This window comes from Solanum lycopersicum, chromosome 12 (genome assembly GCF_036512215.1).
Source record: "Solanum lycopersicum chromosome 12, SLM_r2.1".
NCBI lineage: Eukaryota > Viridiplantae > Streptophyta > Magnoliopsida > Solanales > Solanaceae > Solanum > Solanum lycopersicum.
Window position 1 is genome coordinate 64,089,097 of NC_090811.1, and position 21,197 is coordinate 64,110,293.

General features: G+C 32.4%; 3 protein-coding genes across 4 annotated transcripts; all 3 read right to left on the minus strand.

Annotated features, from left to right (window-relative positions):
• Nucleotides 1–582: 582 nt before the first annotated feature.
• On the minus strand, nucleotides 583–7,905 carry LOC101247595 (uncharacterized). 2 transcript variants are annotated; one of them, XM_004252563.5, is made up of 8 exons: nucleotides 7,748–7,905; nucleotides 6,141–6,291; nucleotides 5,923–6,034; nucleotides 5,708–5,790; nucleotides 4,198–4,261; nucleotides 3,967–4,084; nucleotides 1,298–1,452; nucleotides 583–1,041 (listed from the first exon to the last, which is right to left on the minus strand). In XM_004252563.5, exons 2-8 carry the CDS (start codon nucleotides 6,260–6,262, stop codon nucleotides 988–990), a joined length of 708 nt encoding a protein of 235 aa, XP_004252611.2. In that variant the 5' UTR covers nucleotides 6,263–6,291; nucleotides 7,748–7,905; the 3' UTR covers nucleotides 583–987. The 2 variants fall into 2 exon arrangements, with proteins under 2 accessions (XP_004252611.2, XP_069148969.1); XM_069292868.1 differs by having other exon boundaries at nucleotides 5,923–6,039; nucleotides 7,748–7,866.
• A 918-nt stretch (nucleotides 7,906–8,823) lies between these two features.
• LOC101262092 (beta-glucuronosyltransferase GlcAT14B-like) lies at nucleotides 8,824–12,629 on the minus strand. Its single transcript, XM_004252605.5, has 4 exons — nucleotides 12,026–12,629; nucleotides 10,310–10,385; nucleotides 9,599–9,714; nucleotides 8,824–9,465 (listed from the first exon to the last, which is right to left on the minus strand). Exons 1-4 carry the CDS (start codon nucleotides 12,552–12,554, stop codon nucleotides 8,987–8,989), a joined length of 1,200 nt encoding a protein of 399 aa, XP_004252653.3. The 5' UTR covers nucleotides 12,555–12,629; the 3' UTR covers nucleotides 8,824–8,986.
• Nucleotides 12,630–14,419: 1,790 nt separating this feature from the next.
• LOC101247302 (endoglucanase 1) lies at nucleotides 14,420–19,587 on the minus strand. Its single transcript, XM_010316201.4, has 9 exons — nucleotides 18,447–19,587; nucleotides 17,419–17,631; nucleotides 17,117–17,317; nucleotides 16,866–16,955; nucleotides 16,596–16,760; nucleotides 16,103–16,387; nucleotides 15,517–15,865; nucleotides 15,339–15,392; nucleotides 14,420–15,002 (listed from the first exon to the last, which is right to left on the minus strand). Exons 1-9 carry the CDS (start codon nucleotides 18,648–18,650, stop codon nucleotides 14,710–14,712), a joined length of 1,854 nt encoding a protein of 617 aa, XP_010314503.2. The 5' UTR covers nucleotides 18,651–19,587; the 3' UTR covers nucleotides 14,420–14,709.
• Between the last annotated feature and the right edge of the window lie 1,610 nt (nucleotides 19,588–21,197).

Below are 21,197 nucleotides of genomic sequence, written 5' to 3' on the forward strand. Positions count from 1 at the left end.
TAGGGATATTTCCGTCCAAGTGTCGAAGGGCGAAACTTAGAAGAGCATCATATTTGAGGTCAAAATTTTGAAGGGATATTTGTGAGATAGCACTGAATGGGTATTATAACCAGGAGCGGACCCATATGGTTTTCAGGGGGTTCACCTAAACCTTCTCGGCAAAAAATTACACATATACGAGGTAAATTTTTTATATAACTGTAGATATATATAATTTAAACTTCTTAATGATAATAAAAACTGATAGTGTAGTGGCAAGTCCCCGTGAAATTAAGCTTCACGTCACCAGTTTGAATCTTTGTGATAGGGTTTCTTTTTTTTAGTTTGTTCGTTTTATAGAAAAAAAAAGTGTGCTAAAAGTGTGGTTTTAAACCTAAAAGAATCCAAGGGTCCCATTTCTAAAGGCTTATTTACATGTTTATATTTTTATTTTTCGAACCCCTGAACGAAAATCTTGGGTCCGCCACGGCTTATAACCTTGCAGCAACAACATCCACCAACTTGCTTATCAACATTCATCTTAGAAGCCTACTATTTCTGATCAAATAACATCTCAAAAGAATGAAAAAAAATCAAGAAAAATTGTCATAAAAAGGTTACCTCATTCACAACATTATTTGCATTGTAATCATTCATTTTTCTCCACAGATTAAAAAGTACTAAACTCATATGCTTTGAGAATGCCTTGCCACATAGAGCCAGCAAGCTTTCCTTCACTATGTAGATACCAAGATTAAAGTTGTACATGACTAGATCAGCACAATCCTTAGCATCTGCTGAAACTAATTTATCGAATGTTAACCTCAACGCTGTACAATGACTGTATGCTAGACTATGTACAGAATGCACTGGCTAAACGCTAAAATGTTGCAGTGGAAGTTTTGGAAAAGTGATATATATGTTTCTGGTTCCGAATCTGACTTATTTAGAGGTTGTTGCTGCTACTAGCTGATAATGTTGATTCCTAGTCAACTCATTAATAGTTCTTCAGTCAGACCGCAGCTTGCAATCACTCTTTAATGCTTCCAACCATGAATCAACCTGGGACAAAAAAAGGATAGCAAGACAAATCATGAAATACTTTCAATACTACCCGAAAGGCACTAGGTGTGTTGAAAGTTGAAACAAAGTTAACATCCAAAGAGAGGTGCATATAAAGCATATGAACAAGCAGGGTTCATTTAGAAATGCTCAACTTCCACACTTGACCAATTCGGGAACTTAAACTTGCAACAAATTCAAGACAGAGATTCAGAATAGTTACTTGCAATAAAGTATACAGAAAAAAAGATATTACCTTTATCTTAGAAATACTAGAGCATTCATATTTCAGTCCATAACGAGTTGAGATATAAAAGCAATATCGTTTGTCCTCATTGTCTCGTATCAGGCAAGGTAAGGTTCCAACTTCAACTACATCAGATAGAAGGGTTGAATCTTGGGGGCTTAGATCTGGAAACATGTTATTCAAAATTAATCAAGAAATAGCATATCTGCTACATCAGGAAGCATCGGAATATCCAAATTTATCAAAATAGAATAGGAAAGAATCAGAAATACTTTAAAAAGATAAACGAAGAGGAGATACAATACGGACTGCAGCTAAACTGTGGAGAATGAAGTTAATGGAAAAAAAGCGAAGCCATTAAGTCAAGAGAAAATAATAGGAACACATAGCAGATCATCAAGAAACAGCAGATGCCAATATAAGGTGGGATAATTCAAGATTGAGCTATTCCGAATAGGTAAGGTAACTGCTACCCCAACCACAGATGTTTTCCCCTGCTCTCTATCTGCAGTAGCAGAGGTAAGGGCCGAGGAAAGGAAATTTAGGCCATGTTTGGCCCCAATAGGTTTTTCTTAAGAACCCTTTAGCTTTTTAAAACAAAGTTCTTTTTTTGGTGAAAACACATTTGTTCTCCATGAAACAGAAGAAAACTCTTCTAGAAAACCAAAGGACTTTGGTTTGAATCAAACTATACTTCCAACAACCAATAAACTTTTAATATACAATTACTTTGATCCCCCTTAATGGTGTAATTTCGTATTATTTCACCTGGCTTTTTCCCCCTATTCTTAGGCTATAGATTCTTTTTACCATTAGATAAAGGAATTTTATTATGACATATAGCAGTAAGACTATGACATGTACATCTAAAAGCCAAAGTATATTCCCTTCTAGTTGTATATGGAGTCTATAAAATCCACCAAAGTTTCAACATCAAGTAGATATACACCAAAATAAAAATCAAAACGATGCAATTCAACTTAATTTTCAAGGTGGAGTTCGTTGCCCTTGAAGCATCTCAGATTCCTTTTTCTCCAAAATATACACCACATTCAAACTGAGATTTTGTTTTCTTAGAATATCGCATATTGGTTGAAGGAATATAATGTTGTATCCTTATATCCTCATCTCACAAGTTTATACATCTCGTGTAGAGGAAATATGGGCATCTCGTAATAGAGAAACTTATATATCTCTTTATGTTACCAGTTTCAAAAAAAAAGATGAATGCCTCTCCTTTGGACATTCTGTTGTATCACTAAAAGAAGCAGGCTACTTTTTGTAGTGTTCTAGTTTTCCATATTTGTTCTCCAAGACCATGTATGGCTCTAGTTTTCACTTGCTATCAGTGATTTATAGAATGTAAATACCACTTGTCCCGCAATCTTTTCAAATCAAATTATCTGCTGCACTAGGAAGTCCTTGAAATGCCTCCAAGTTTTGGTGGTTTTCTTTCATCCTCTTCACATTCGAGTTGTTTTAGTTTCTCTTAAACATTATGCTCCAACCATTGCCAATTTTAAATCAGTGATCAGGATCAGACTGACTAAGGGTGTTTATATAAGTTTTTTTTTTTAAGTAAATTAAAAGTCAAAAGTCAAAGTAGGTCACTTTTTAAGCCTAAAGTGAAGTGCTTTTAAGCACTTTGTGTCTTTGCCAAACACCTCTAAAAACTTAAAAGTGCTTAAAATCCAAAATCACCTAAAAATATGTCAATCCTAACAACCTCTAAATATGGAGATCCCATCTTGTCAGAATCTTAGAAATGTCTGAGTGCTAGGATGAAATTAGTATCTGGTCGAAATATAAGATGTGGATATTTTATCACACCTAAAAGTAGGTGTCTCTTGTATTACAGGATAACCATATGTTCAATAGATATACTTCTCTCAACCATACTTGCATAACCATTTCCACAAGCAAGGTCTTATCAGCAACCTCACATATCTAAATCCTATTCGGTCCGTTCACTTTTGTTGTTGCAACAATGCTCCATGTTACCAAGTGATAAGCTTTCATTTCCTTGCTGTCCTACCATAGAAAATCTCTCCCAAGTTTATCCAAAACTTCCTCTCCTCCTCAACAGACATAGGAAATAGCGACATCACATTTGTTGGTATGGTACTGTTATAAGTGCGAGCCATTTGAATGGACCCCTCCAAAAGATAGGTTTGTCTAGTCTTCCATTCTTCTTTCATATCTTTTCACCATCTCCAGTCATATACTGCTTCTACCATTTTTATTGTTGTATCTGTTACTCTCCATTCAGTCTATTTAGCAAAATGTTTAGTTGAACTTGAAACATTGTTGACATAATATATGAGTATTTCACCACCTGGTAGAAAGGTGTGGGATTTAGTAAAACACTAAAAATCGTGATCTCTAGTTCCTATTATCTCAAACCAGCAAATCTTGACTCAAGAAAAACGTCTAGGAGATACCAAGTAATTCAAGGTGGTCTATTAGGTTGTAGTAAATGCCAACGAAATCAGCATAAACTTCTAAGATATCATTTAAGGAAATCTTCTTATAATGTAACATTCAAAGTTGTCTAATGGAAGGTCTCGGCAAAAAAAATACAGGGTGATAGTACGCCAAAAGGCTTGGAATATTTATACAGTAGTTGGAGAGTATCCTGAAAGGCATGCTAGTAGAATCTTTAACTGTTGAAAAGTCACCTGTGCATGACGAATACCAGAAGATACACGATCCCTGAAGGACAAAAAATCTAGGCAGCCAATCATCAACGTCAGTGTCATCAACTGGAAGAGGTTCTCCGGGTAAAGTTGCCCATCTCTATTAATTGAAAAAAACAGAATAAAATTGTGGAACAAATATGTAAATCCAGTGTAGTACTGTCTGAAATCCAAACAATGTCAAGATAACGAAAGCTGTTGGCCTATTAATACCATTCTCATGTCCAAATACCCCGAAAGTCGTGCAGCCCGTACTACTTCATCAATGTGTTCTAATCTGTGAAAAAGAAAAAAATGAAAATCAAAAGACAATACTCTTTTGACAGATCAATCACCTTTCAGGATTGAAAATGTTATTTTCGAAGTATTTGCAAGTATAAGCTAAGAATAGCTAGTAGAATTACTCTTAGTGAGGCTCTTGTCCTCTTTGTAACAATTTCGTTGTGATATTGTGTTGGACTAGTGGATGATCCTTGAACAGTACTTCACATTTGTGAAAGAAGATCTCTCTTTTTTTCTTCATATAGGGACTTGGCAACTGTTTATATAATGTTTTGTTCATTATTAGGTGATAATATCATAACAAAATTAAAAACACGAATATTTACTCAAGATTATTTTCCAATAAGGGATTTTGGAGACTGTTAGAGAAAGCATTACATAGATAAATCATGTCTTCTCATTTTTTGGGGACGCCAGTCATGCTATATGAACTTTTCTACTGGTGAAATTTGATATGGATTTCCCTATGCTTAGAAATGTAATAATTACAGAGTCATGTTTTCAATTACACCTAGTGTTTTCTAGTTTTAAAATCAGGGAACAGTCCCAGTGAGGAGGCCTTTATCCTAAAGTACATTCACATCTCTGGCTCCTTTTTCAATTTTTGTTTTTGAATTATTCATTCAATTATTCTAGCTAGATCGCAGCACCCAGATTTGATGCAGCAACCTAAAATTGATTCCTCTTGCCGAGGTATTTCATAATTGGACTCTCTGAACCCATTTAGGATTTGGAGATACATTAAGCTGTTTTTCTATCGGTTAATCATCATTTTCTACCTTTAAGAAATGCTTTGTTTGAAAGGAAAACGAAACTGCAGCAATATTCATTGTTTAAAAACACAATTCAACTTATGAAAAATAAACTAAATAAAAAATGGTGCAACTAATTTGGCCCTATTCTATTTTAATTTTCACGTCGTCCCACTAGCCTACTCCACTTAAATGCCAAACTTAATTCAGCAGCAGCGAACTCATGACCTGAACCAACAGCACATATCATGTCGTACTACCTTTGCCGTTGAACCAAAGCACGCTTTGGTCTCAAATCCTTGGGGTCACTTTTGTTAAAGTTGAAAAGATATGAATCAGTGAACATATTCATATTACACCGATGATACACTTAAACAAAGATGAGTACTTATGCATTTTAGTTCTCAAATTGATATTCACAGTGATCGCACATGATGACCTATGAAGATCATCACACACATTAGGGATTGAACATAGTGATGATAAACTAATGTAACCATATGAGCTAGAAATAACTATAACCGAACCAACCTACTAAATGCCTGGGAGACCCTAAGTCTCACAATAAGAAATTAAAAGCAGAATACTATCAAAGGGGAAGCAGCCTTATACACGGTAATATATAAGGAAAAACAGAATAGGTCACATAAGGCACAAGCAAACCCACAAAAGGGGGTATCAAATCTTACTGAGCTTTGCAATGAGCTTCTCTTTCTTCCAAATCACCGAGTTCTGATCGAAGAGATTCTACTTCTGCAGCAGTTAAGACTACCTGCAAGATGTGATAATATCTGTAATGAGTAATCTTTCCCTTCCCCAACCCAAAGACAATGATGACCTTCAGAACAATTAAGTAAGAAATAGCAAGCTAAACAGTTAGCGGGCAACTACAAATAACATGTACCTTTTCTTGACCATCTGTGCCAGACATCCAAGGTAGCTTGTTGAGGCTAAACATATTCAAAATTGAAGCAGCCCCTTTCAATTTTCTTCTAGTCCACGATCTACTAATGGATCTATTCTAATACGGGAGAAGCCAAATAAAACAAATTAAAAAAGTGAATTCCTTAAAATAAAAATGTGCAACTCCTCTTCACCTCAAATGTCCTTTAGAAGATATACCTTAAAGAATCATTACTTCCAATATATTTAGATAAATCTGGGCTATGCATGGGGTCTTCACCAGAAGTTGAAGCTTGAAAATGATCTTCAAACACCTCTATTCCTCGAGGACCATCACCCATGATGTTTATGTTTGCCAGCAACTTTAAAACTGGAAGTGAAACCAGAATTACAATGTATAATCAGCATTCCCAACTTCACAGATTTCAACCTCATAGTAAGAAAAAAAATACTTTTCTATGATTATTGCTAATTATCTTTAAAGATTCAGAAGAATGACAGTTGTTTATGGTTCAAAGATGACATGTCATCAGCAGTGTATTGAGATTTATTGCTCAAACCACTGCAGGGTTTGCCTGATATTTTCCTGTGTTGCTTCTTTCATCCCTTTTGCAAACCACTTCCATATGGTTTCAAGTTTATTATGTGTTACCATAGCGTCCTACATATTCAATCCCTCCCAAGTCCCACCAGGCTACCATGACGAGATTTGTGCAACATCAAGATTTTAAATGCCATTTCAAATAAATTATGTATGATAACCAACTTTGACATCAGATTCTGCATTAAAAGACTGCTATCCAGCTAGAAAAAGGTATTTGAATTTGATCATCTTGGAAACACTTATTAAAGTAAGATCACTAATTTTCCTTGTAAACAAAGCCACTTCTAGGATGAAATACATGAATGGATCACAACCTCTTTATTCAAAATAAAAACTCCCAAGAGTACCCTGTGGCACCTAAAATCCCACTATTAAAGTAACCAAAAGCACCCTGTCAATGACTAGAATCTCTTATGAATACAGAATGTTAGTATGTAAGCCTGATAACCACTTTATAATTGTAAGATTTCCATCATTTTAAGTCCACGGAACAGGAGAAAGGGACAGAAGTACCCAACACATTTATCCTCAACCTATCTGTCATTAGTGATTTCAATTCAATTGTTCTATCCACTAGCACACCGCACAATACAACAAGCAGCCCTTACTAGTAATAGAGGTAAAACACAATTCAGAATCCTAAACAACATAAACCCAAGGGTATAGCCTAGCAATAGCGGATCCAGAATTTTCAGTCACTCAAGGGTTTCGAAATGTAAATATGCAGTTCATGGAATTTGAACTTGTAACCCCAGATGAATTTTGAACCAGTAAACCACTAAGTCAACCTGTAGTCTCATGTTCAAATCACAACAGAAGCAAAAACACTAGGCTATTTATTCTCTTCTATCCCAGCCTTAATAGACAGAGTTACCAACTACTTATACCGATGGGAACTAGCAGATACCCATAAATCATTTTAAAAAATCCAATGCATACACATCCCAATAAATTCAAGAATCTTATTTCGAATTAAATAAAAAAAAAGCACAAACTTGAATGACCGTACAGAAGAAGCATAAACTCTAACACAAAGTACAGTAAACTTCCACCAAAGCTAAAAAGTTCAAGTCTTTACTAATATATTGTTAATTATCTATACAAAAACTGAAAACCCAAAAAAGCTTCAAAACTCAAAACTTTGATCTTGTTTTTAATCACAACAACAAGAAAAGAAAAACCCAAATTCACTTCAAGAAAATAGTATATAATCTGAAAATACCTGAACTTGTTGGGAATTGATATTTGATCAAACCAAGTTATCTTGCAGGGGAAGGAGAAGGAGAAAAGTGGCTTGACATAATAGAGACAGCCATACAGGAGAAGGCATATAATATGATTGAACAACTAGTTGTTGAGTATATTATGATATGGTCCCATAATTTAAAAAAAAAAGTATTGCCTCAGTTTATTTACGTGGCATAATTTGACTTGATACGATGATTAAATAAAAAATTAAATTTATGATGTAAAATAATAAGTAGATATTTATGTTATGATAAATTATTTTATTAATATTGGATATGAAATTTTAAACTTGAATTATTTGTATTATCATGTAAAGTGGGAAGAAGAGAGTAATAAATTACACTTTCTTTAGTTGGAAATTAGTTATTTTGGGATTCATTATTTTAAGATAAATAATTATTCTCCTTATATATAAGATAACTTATTTAATTACTGCGATAAAAATAATCGATATATAATATAAAGACTATCTAATAGCTTCAATTAAATATGGGATAAACTAATATTATATTTTATCTTAAAGTTATTATACAATATATTTCATATCAAATGACTCCTAAAAGAACAAAGAAATGTTAATGTAATTTGTATATAATATAGATCAAATGACTCCTAAAAGAGCATCAAAAGGAATGTTAATGTAATTTGTATATAAAATATAGCTTCCCAAGTGGTTCATTAAATCATCAAACACAAGTGGTGATAGGATGATTGTGGATTTTTCTATCATTAATTACTTGGACTCTGACTTTTAGATATTGAAAAAATATATTAATGATGTCGCTTCAGAAATGAATCCTATCTACTGAATCTAAATTAGTTTAGGTCTACTATGAATATGAACCCTATGTTATTTTAGAAATTAATATTTTTTATTATGAGAAACTGATAAAAATAATATTTTATTAAAAGACTACTTGACTAATAAACACATTATATATATATAACCGAAATTAACGAGGATCGTAATTAATAGATATATGAAGTATGAACAAATTAATATGGATTGGTGGGTGAAACAATTAACCATATGAGTTAAGGGACATTGACTAACAACAATTTGTCCAATCCATTATATTCAAATACGATTATACATACATTAAGTGATTAAAATCACATTTCTTATGGATTTTAATTTTTTTAATAAAGAAAATAATTTTATGAAAAAATTATTATTTGTTAAATGATTATCTTTAGAAACTATCTCGTACATTTAGAGACAATGTTTTTTATCAAAATCTTTATCAGACAAAAATCCAGATATCAAACTTTTTAGTCTTTTAGCACCTGGTCCAGGTCGTAATAAAGTTATATCTGTATACCCAAACCAACCACCAGGAACAAAACCATCAGGTTTACGCCCCAAAAGCTCAGAATCAATCTTGTCAAGCACCGATTCGTTCTTTCCAAATTTTCTAGCAAACGGTGCATTGCTATCGACCATTTCTCGATAATCATCCACTGTAAGATAGTGTGGGTGTTGCTTCGGAGGATTGTCCCACGCTATATAATGAAGGTCAGTGTTCACTGTAGTATTTATAAATTCTTGAACATTGCACACAACAGTTTGAAAATATCCTTCGGGTGAAGAGAGAAAATTAGTATAGTACATTAAGAGTGTCCGCGGGAGGTTGTCCCACCCGGACAATAAGTACTCCACAAAGGGCCTTGAAAGCATCATCCACGCTGATCCTGTACAGATGAAGCTAAAATTTTGAGTTTATAAGTTTTAAATCTAACGAAATAAAAAGAAATTTATGTTTGGTATGCGAAAAATTTAATTACTTTTTAGATTAACGAAACACCAAAATTATAAATTTGTCACCTGTGAATAATTTAAATGCTGTTGGCACACTCCTTTGTGGTTCAACAAAGAAGATATTTGATTTGTTCAAGCTGTATAACCCTGGATCAATTATTATAGGCTTGGCTCTATATTCCCTACATTAATAAAATAGACATTTGATTAAATCCAATAATTAGTACTAATTATTTAACTTAGAAGTATTGAAAACCTCTTGAATTTAATATACATTACTAGTTTTATTTTTGAATTATTGACAATTTTTAAAAATAGTACCTTCTATTTGACTGACTAATCTTAGATACATCTTCGATCTGCTACATAACATAACAAGTATGATCTCAAACTCTCGTAAGAGCATGAGACTCTTAATAAAAAACTGAGAGAAGCATTGAAAACACCTGTAAACTTAATTAGAATTTAGATGTGTATTTCACTCGGATTGCAAGATCAGAGGTTATTCATGTTGAAATTAGCTACTATCTACTGACAGTGGATAAGAAAATTACACCATCAGTTCATTTTTAAAAATACTTATTTAAGAGAAGTTAGTATTCCTAAAAATTAATTGAGTGTAATTTTCTTGTCCACTGTCAGTGGTTATTTATCTCATTTACGTTCAATTAGTTAAGTAAATGAGTTTTTTCAGACCGTCAATAATACACACCAAATTTAGTCTTTTTTTTTAATTAACAATATGTTTATTAAATGGCAAGTTAATTATTCACATACTCTTTCCAATCGAGATCACTTGTATGCTCAATAAAGTTAAGATATCTTGGAATATTCCTTAAGCTATGAAGCAAATCTGTCAATAAAAAATCAGATTAATTAGCAAAAAGTCTGCAGTGAATAAAGCAAATGCAAACCTATTTTTCATTTTTCTACTGAAGCACAATGAAAATTTCATTGAACATAATTATTTTTTTAAAAATAAAATAAAATCAATTGCCTACTATATTGTTTCGAACAAAATATGTTAAAATAGTTGTCCCAAACTTATTATTTTCGCCAATAAATTTATTTTAGAGAAAATTACAGTTTAGTATTTTTGCATCATTTGATTTATAACTTGGGTCATTTAACTCGTTTCATGTTTCATTTTATAATTATGACATTCAATTTTGAATGTGTATAAATAGACACTCAAATTTGTATGACATAATATACGTAAGACACAAATTGTCATGTAGGATATCACGTAGGATATATGTGTCTATTTATTCAACTTTATACAAGTTTAAGTGTTTACTTGTGCACACTCAAAGTTGGAGAGCATAAATGTGAAATGAGGCAAAGTTAAATGATATTGTTATGTATTATGACTTTATAAAATATGTACACAAACACATAGGTAATCTATAACTTCATATTAATATACATACATATATACTTACACTTATATATAAGTTTGGATACACACAGGCGGCGATCAACATGTCTGCTTCTGGGTTCCATACTTATGTATTTGTCTGCCACCTTTGTGATATTCACACTTATATATAAGTAGTGGGTGTGCTTATTATTTTTCTATTTTAATTTGTTTGTATTATTTTTAATTTTATTTATATAAAATTTGCTTACAAATATTATAAATCATGATAATTAATAATTATTAATATCTATGTTGCATAAAATGGGACAAAAGAAGTAATATGTATTATTTATTTTGAAAACTAAGTAAAAAAGAACTGCAAAATTTAAATAATTAACAACATATTGATTCTTGAAATTCTTTTTGTGCTATATATATTGGGACAAGAAAAGTAACATACACTTATTATTTAAAAATTATAATAATTAACAACTTAAAATATATAAAAAAAATCATATTAAAATTTAATTTACTCTCTAAAATTTTATCTATATCACACAAAATGAGACTAAAAAATAACAGATATTGAACCCGTATTAGCATGGACCTTATATCTAGTACATGTATAAATATCCATACATATATATACACAACATATACAATTGAATGTACGAATATAGTGTATATTTCGACCATATTCAGTAAATTAGATAGCTGAATGATATATATTGATAACTATCACTTACTAGTGTGTATTTTTTTATTTCTTCTTTAGTACTCCCTCCGTCCTATTTTATGTAGCATCATATTCAGTCTAAAAAAGATTGTCACATTTTCTTATATGATAAGTATTTTAAAATTTCACTTAATTTTTTAATACATTTATGAGGAGAAAAAAAAATGAATAACTTTTTTGATGGACAATTTGGTAAATATTTCAAAGTCTTTATTATTTCTTAAATTTCGTATCGAATCAAATATTGTCACATAAAATGAGACGGAGAGAGTAACTATTTATTCCGACACTCGAATTAAGAGATATTTTTCACCATAACCGTTATTCTTGTTTTTAAAATGATCTTTTTCATGTTAAAACAACGTCGTTATAAAGAAATTTGAAATCGAGAACTTACCATCTTGTGTTACTAATGGATAATCAGAAGCACTCAAATTGATAAACCAATCCCATTCCCCACCATCCTTCACTAAAATAGCAGCAGCATGAAGTGTATTGCTCACCATTGTTGGACCTCTGTAAGTAACCAAATTAGATCTCTCAATTACTCTCACATTCACAAACAGAGCGTCTCTCTTCACAAACTTCACAAGCTCATTTCTCTCTTCATCAGAGGTCTCGAGATCCAAATGCAACACGTACTGATTCAACGGATGATACAATGCCTTCAACGTCCTCTTTATACGTTCCCCATCGCCAATCGAACCAGATATCAAATACGCCAATCGAGGTATTGTTGTATTGGATCGAAGTGGTGATGTATGAAGTTTTGATTCTACGAATAGTATTGAAGGAGATTTAACTATCTGAAATAACGGATATTTATGAGAAATTATGATGAAAGAAGAGATTAACAGAGTAAAAATGAACAATTTGCTGTTAGCTGATTCCATTTTTGCTCTGTTAATTCCAAAATGTAGTTTCATTGTTATTTATATTAATTAATTGAGAATTATTACTAAAATATCTTTTAACGTAGATATGGAAAAAGGTTTATTTGAGTGGTTGTAGGGCATTGAAGGTCAATGAAGATTAATGCAAAGTATAATCTTTGATTAATGATAAAGCTATTGGAAATGATAAGTGGACTTTATTTTATTTTTTTGTGATAAAAATCAACGCGTTCAACTAGTCTCTAGACACGTGTATATCACCGATTAATATGGCTATGCTGTACCGAAGTTGAGTCGTGGAATTAATCATTTGGCTTATGCAGATGATACTATTGTATTTTGCTTTGTTAATTGGACTATTTTGAGTTTAATTGTGGGGTTTGGTTAATTAATAGTGAATGATATATTAATAAGAGTTGATTCAATGTTCATTAACAAAATGCAAATGCAAGTAACTGATAAAGTGCAGCTGAGATACTGGCTTTCAAAGAAAGAGTCCCTTTTTACTTATTTGGGTTATCCAATTTTTTGTGTTGAATTGGTTAAAAAAGTTGAGTACATGTTGACTTTCTTAGAAATGAAAGCATTTCACATGTGCTTCAATTTATGTCTGTTTATAAACGACATAATACATAAATGTATCTCTTAACTTGACCTCATTTTACATTTACGTCCTTCAACTTTGGGTATGCACAAGTAGACACTTAAACTTGTATAAACTTGAACAAGTAAACACATGAGTCCTACGTGGCACGACACACGTAGGACAAAAAATGATATGTAGGACATGTGTGTCTATTTGTTAATCTTATACAAGTTTAAGTATCTACTTGTGCACCCAAAGTTGAAGGACATAAATGTAAAATGAGATCAAGTTAAGAGACATTTATGTATTATGCCTTTATAAAAAGGTCAAACTCATGAACAGATTCCTAAATTTGTTTGATTTTCCTTTCGATTACCTGAAGTACACCATTTTCCTATTGAACCATCCATAATTTGTTCCTTTTAAACACGTTGACTGATTTTGATTGACTTTTCTATTAAAAATGTCTTCAATTGTGTTCGTATTGTAAGGTAATGATTTTGATTGAAGAAATAAAGACAAACTATGTGTTACTCTCATTTGTTTTCTAATGTGTTTAAATAACTTGAAGTAAAACACATTATTCTCGAAAAGTTTCACTATCAACTGGACTAATGAGTTTTGGAACAAAATATGTATCCTCTATCAATATCCCTTACAAAATCTGGTTACATGTCTGTCAACGGTGTTTAAAAGGAATAAATTATGGATAGTTCAATGATTCAATAGGAAAATACCATAGTTAAGGTACCTAGAAAAAAAACCCAATAAGTTTAGAGATTTGTTTATGTATTTTTGGCCTTATAAAAAATATGTTCTCAACCAACTTCATTGACCGTTTGCTCGTTTCTTTGAAACAATAATTTGTAGGTGCTAGCTCGATTTTGATGGTTTCGTTATGCAACAAGACAACATTTGAAAGGAGGTATGGGCTCTAAATCTCTTTTTTGATATATCGGATGTCTTTGATGGATAAAGCTTAAGCAATCCAAGAGGCGGATCCAGAATTTTAATTTGATCAACTCAAATTTTACGCTAACCTACCACTGTAATCGGTAATCCCACAAGTGAAGTCTGGAAACTAGAGAGGATAGAACTTCACAGACCTTACCCTACCTTGAAAGGTAGAGGGGTTATTACTGATAGACCCTCAGGTCAAGAAAAAACATATCAAAGCGGATCCTGTATTTGGAAAAAATGTATGTGCAAAAGCAAGTAATATTGTAGTAAAGCTAATGCCATGGGAATGTTTTGCACGGCATGAATCAGAGGAGAAAATATTATAAACACGAAAACGTTGAGGTTGCATAAGTTACAAAGGAAATGAAGACTTCCATATATGTACTCTCTGTGGAGAAGCAACTTTCTTTCAAATACATTACTATGGATCTTGTGACAAAATGAAGTGGAGAAGAAAGAGGATGAGCACTTGTTTTAATTCGTCTCTTCGCTCCTTTCTTCGTCCAAATATCCGCCTTACTTCATCAACTAAAACACTGATAAGTAATAACCAAACTACAAAGCAACTAGAAGTTGAAAAATTACAAACAAGCTGCACAAATCTTACATTTAAACCCCTCGAAAAGTGAATATTCTCTCGTTTTAGTCAAGAGTGTAGCTTGATACTGAGACCACTGCAGGAGAATTAGCAGTGTGAATGTAAACAAACTCGAGGCTTTTTCCAGTTGGTAACGAGTTGATCCAGGCTGGAAACACGTAGGAGTCACCGTACTTTGAAAGACCCCAGAGCGAACCATAAAGCTGGGATACTGAAAGCTTCAAGTTCTTCAATGTCTTAGAAGACTTGTTAGTTACTATTGCTGAGTATCTGTAGTAAGTTTTCCCCTCGCGTACCCATGAAGTTGTTTCCTTTTGCTCAATAGCAATATCAGTAGCTGCAGATATTATGTAAAAGAAAATTATAGCTACAATTTTATTTGTGCAACAGACACTCAAACTTGACCTCTGCTGGCAAGTAAGCACTCTAACTTTATGTCTCAACTGGCAACTAAGCATTCTAACTCGTTCCCACTGTGTCTCGTAACATTGATAAGTTGTCTAGATGATCATTTGGTAAGTTGGAAGTTTTTTCAACTGACACAGTGGAGATGAGTTGAAGTGTCTAGATGTGCATACTCAAAGTTGGAGTATTTACTCGTCCAAGTTTGAGTGTTGTGTCATTTATTTACCCAAGTAATTCTAAATGCCACAAGAAGAGATAGTTTAAGTACCTGGGGCTGGAGTTGTTTTTTGCTCTGGATCTGGTTTTGGCTGAGGAATAGCAACTGCAAGTAAACACGGAGAAGTACTCTTTGTTAGCAATAACATCGAATTAATTACTTAGAATGAGAGGTAGCAAATGGGAGGGTCGGATCAAAGTTGAGCACGTTATTGCTTGCGTTAGAATACCTGGAAGGAGCTGACTATATTCACTTTGACCACCATGAAGTCTAGCTAACACACCAATTAAGGGAGCATTGTTATAAGTAGCTGGTTCGGTTTGCTCATAGTTGTCTCTTTGATCAGCAAAGTTGTCATAGGCATCTGGTCCCCCAACAATGGCTCCGGTTAGAAGATTGGGATCATTCGCCTTTCTGTTAAACCAGGTAGCATAACCTCCACGGCAGCTAACAAAAGTAGGATCAATCTTTACAGATACGATCGAGGAACCTCTGTGGTGAACTTGTCTCGGGTAATTGTTACCGTATCCCACCATGTAACTTGTCGCTCTTGGATTATCTCCAAGTAGATAGTCAACCTAAAATGATAAAACATGCTTGAGAATGTCACTTATTGTATTTAGTGACTCTTTAACTCCAACATTCCACCTGACAAATTTCTAGTCTGTTTAAAAAAGAGTGTCACTTTCTATGTTTAGTAACTCGATCTTTAACTCCGCACCATATGATCCAAGGTGAATTCCTAACTTTTCCTAAATTTCGTGCCCAGTCAAACTAAGACACACAAAAATGAAACGGAGGGAGTATAAATTTACCTGTGACTTGGCAAAGTCCAGGAGCTCGGGTGATGATACAGGACCGGATGCACACTTGAGGGATTTTCCAGCAGATGCCAAATAGTCAGAGTAAACAGTTGCAAGGAATGAAGCACTTGTGACAAATTGCATGTTGTTCCATCTTTGCCTGAAAATGAGACCTCCTGGACTCTTGTGGATGTTTTGGTTACCCTTTCCGAGACATGCACACATAAAATTCTCAGCCTTTTCTTGGTACTTCTCAAACACAGCAGCATGGTTACCAGCATTTCCTTGCATCAGGAACTGCAATAATATCCACGAAATACGTTAATGATTTGCATAGTAATAGGGGCGGAGCTAGTGTGTACGTTAAGATTTGGACCAAAATACTCTATATAGCCTTTTGGTTACGCAGATGCTATATATTTTCATTTTCGTTTTATCATGGTGTACCTACAGAGTATTATTCAAGAATATTACGAAATGAAGTGTATGGTTTTAGGTGATTGACCTTAGCAGCAAGAGTCTGGACACCAGCATACTTGACGTCCCAACCAAATTCGGTCATGGACCAACCGGTTCCACCAAGTGCATCGCCGTTCTCCCCTAGGTAATTCAAGTAATATGGCTTGTTAGATGCCTTGTACAGCCAAGCAGCGGCCCACAGTAATTCGTCCTGTCAAAATCAAAAGTTTCTTGATTAAATGTTGTGAAAATGACAAGATGAATACAACATATGTGAGTCACACATAGTATTTCTTAATGAAACAATCACACATACCGCGTATCCACTAACAGATCGATAGTACTTCTGGGCCACAGTAATACTGCTATCATACTTGCCTCTGTATTTGTCCGCAAACTCGAATAACTGAAAACAACAGCAAAACCACAAGTTATGGAAATGAAGAGAAGAATAATGTAATGTACATAACTTATCTTTTAAGTGATCTGATAGTATGCAATTTGTTAAGTATTCTTGCATTCTTAGTTTATGTTACTCTTTCAAAGTCATGTAAAAATCGCGCTGACCTGATATGCATGAGTTAGAAGCTCCTCGGCATAGGCAGGGTTGTAGTTCTGAAAGACTATGGAGGCAGCAGCCATAGCGGCTGCTGTCTCCCCCGCTAGATCAGATCCAGGTCGACTTGGATCGATCCTGTAAGCAGCTCTTGAAGTGGTCATATCCTCTGGTCTTTGCCAACAGTAATGATCTGTGGTACCATCTCCAACCTATACATTATTTAACATATTATTACAACTTGATCGTGTGACCATCATCGTCAAATTATTTATACTGACGATATATATATATATATATCGAAATCAATTACCTCTCCATATAGGACATGTGGTTCAGGATGAGCTTTAAGTAGATAATCAGTACCCCACTTAACAGCATCAATAGCATTACTAAGCTCTCCACTTTCACTCATTTGCTTCCCATACTCAATTATGCTCCATGACATCATAGTAACTGTGAATGCCATTGGTAGACCAAATTTCACATTATCCCCTGCATCATAATACCCTCCAACAAGATCCACCTACAACATATATCATATATCAGAGACGAATTTAGAATTTTTAATAAACATAAACGTATTTAATTTTAAAAAAAAGTATCGAGTTAAAATTGATCACTAATCTTATAGGTAAACAATTTAAACATTCAACCAAGTATATTATACTTAGCCTTTTACTTTTACACTATATGATTCCTTTACAAGGTAATGGTTTAGGTCCACGTACGTGCTGTTCTTCTTTCCGTATTCTACTTAATGAGATATCACTAGATATGTTGTTTTAACATATTTTGACTCAATTTCACTTTTAATTAGTCTCAAAAATAACATATTTTTACATATAGTAACAATTTAACTTTAAAATATTTATTTTATCCTTCAAAAAATAATTTATAGTCGCACAAACATTTATAAACTTATTTTAAAGAGGAAAAGGATATATATACCCCCAAACTATCATCCATCATACTTTTGAGACATTTATGCCTCTGTTATCAAAAAACTAGAGCATAAATACCCTTTATACTAAGGCACATACACGTGTCATAATCTTATCCATCGATTTGACATTTATCGCCGGATAAGATTGCACCACGTGTATCTATCTAGTCTTCCGTTAGAGTGAAAGACATATATACTCTAGTTTATGGATGACAGGGACACCAATATTCCAAAAGTATGACGAAGTGTATCTGCATACCATTAACGATTTTATAAACTTCTTATTAAATCGAACTATATCATATAAATTAGAACGCGACTCATGAGTACAAAACATTATAGTAATACTGAAATATTGTTATAACGAATGACTATTACATAAAAGAACAACTTACACCACTAGCTTTTCCATCATTAAGACCAGAATTACCCCTCCATTGAACTCTTTGATCACGAGGAAGATAACCAGATCTCTGAGCCTCATAAAATAAAAAACTCTTACTTAGTGCTTCACCATAATTATGGCTACCAAATACCAAATTAGGAAACAACAAAAATAGACTACTCATGTAACATAGCATCAAAAAAACTTTCATCATGTATTTCAACTAATTATTTCTATAACTGTTTTGGAAAAAAATAGCCAATGTAGGTAAAATAAAGAAGAAAGAGTGAGGATTGGGGAGAAGGAAGAAAATGAACTAGTATATATGGTGGAGGGAAGAAGAGAAAATGCCAAAAAAAAATAAAATAGAAAATGGACAGTGTGGAACAAATAATGCAAATTTGGGTTATTTAAAAAAATAAATCAATGAAATATTAAACAAAAATAATTTTATTGATACTTTTTTTTAAAAAAAATTTGGAAGTGAGAGACAGTGGCATGTGCTTTTGTTTGTCGCTTTTGGTGAATAAGGTTCGGCGCTGAAATTTTTATTTCCTTACTAAGGAGATATAATTATTTTACTCGCTGTTAATTTTTATTTGTTTATATACGAATATTATTTTTAAAAATAGCTTTTCAATTTTAAATTTAATATTTATATATAATTAATAAATTTATTCTCTCACACACATATATATATATATATATATATATATAATCTATTCAATTCGATCGATTCACATTTGAGCTACTAGCTCCGTAGTCCACCCTGATTTATAATTTTACTATATTATTTATAATTTTATAAGTTATAAAAGTGAATACTAATACTTACTAATTAAGATTGAATAATAAATTATTTTTTAACTTTTTTAAAGAAATTGGACAAGATATCTAATAGTACTCCCTAATATCACTTTTACTGGTGTAATCAATCAGAGCTGTGGTAGAATGATAAATATTCTTTCATCCTAATCATAAGATCTCAAGTTTGAGTCCCTTTGGATATAAATTCGCCTTTGCTAGGAAGCAACTTATCCTCAATGTGGGACTTCTTAACGCGAATCTTTAAGTCGGGCTTCAATTTGAATATCGAACACCGGGTGGAAAACAAAAAAAAAGGTCTATTTATACTTCTGTTTTTAAAAAATTAAAAATGAGGGCAGGGTAGGAGGCGGAAGAAGAAACGGGGAAGAAATAGAATGCGAGAAATTGAACTTGATCTCACCAACTATGTGAAAGTTCAGATAGCCAATTGATTAAATTATTAAAAAAAATTCAGTCCATTTTATCCTTTTCGATACAATAAATTAGAAGATATATAACCCATCACTCAGTTTTTGATTTACCATTGTTGTTATGGTTAGTTCGCACTCATTATAATATATTTTTCAAATATTGAATTTGTTATATACAAATAGTGATTTAAAAGAATCATTATTCGATTATTATTCCTTAAAAATATATCGAATCAATAGTGAACAAGTAAAATACGACTAATAAAGGATTAGTTAAAGTTTGTTACTATAATTACTATAGGTGTAGACAGACAAGTGCAAAGTAAAATGTAGGAAAAAGAGTTTGTATGAGAATCCAGTCAAAAAGAGTTTGCAGAAAAGTGTCTGTTGTGTCACTATTCAATTTATTAACATTTTGGCCAACGAGGCCATGTGGCAAAGATGAGGTTAAATTTCAAATACGGCCAAAACTTTAAATAAAAGGCTAAAGCATCAATGTAATATATACGTGTAAATAAGTAATTGGCTGGCTACTTTCTAATACTAAAATATAGTAATTGTACACTTGTCAATTTTTACCTAGATTTTACTTTCGATTTGATTTTTGGTTATTAAAATAGTTTATAAAAACTTTCACCCACTAAAAGTAAGGTGGATCTAGAGAGTGTTCATATAATATATTTCAATTTAAAATTATATTGTGTATAAGATATATTTTTACTAATTATAGAATATATTAATTTTGAACAAGAATATAGCAACTTTCAAATGCACTCATATGTTCATTGTTTGAAACTCACCGATTATATTAAGGATTTCTTCGAAATAATAATTTGCTGGCTTATTCAGATGATATTTTATTTTTCGAAGTTTTTAAGTGAAAAACTTGAATTCGCCTTGAAACTTATCAACTATATTAGAGACTCTCTCGAAATTGTATTTTATTAGTTTATTTATGCAATTTGTCTTTTTATTATTCCAAATTCTTTAAGTGAAAATTTTAAATTTACGTTGAAAAATTTCAACTACATTAGTGATTCCCTTTAAATGATTTTTTTTTATTGACTTATTCACATATTTATACCTTTTTTTTAATTTTTTGAACCTTCCGATTGAAAAAACATGATTCCGATTAGTGTCGTAAAAACAATATTCACACACAATAACAATAATTTATCGTAATGATACTAATTTTGGGATGGAGGAATAATGATAATTAATAATTAAGAAGAAAAGGGAAGTAACATAACATGTGGATGATTAATAAAAGACAAATAAGCTTAAGCATAATTACAATATTAATGATTCACAAAATCAATATTCCGACAAACAACACTTCCCTTCCCCTCCATTTATGGCACTCTTATTTGTAAAAATTCAACACCGACAGAGCACAAATTAAGGAGTTTTGGATATTGAATAATTCATATTTTTCTTATTTTTAAATATTTTCGCCCGATGTCCGGTATTCATATTGAAATCTCAATATTTCATATTCGCATCTTGTAGACATCATATTTTCC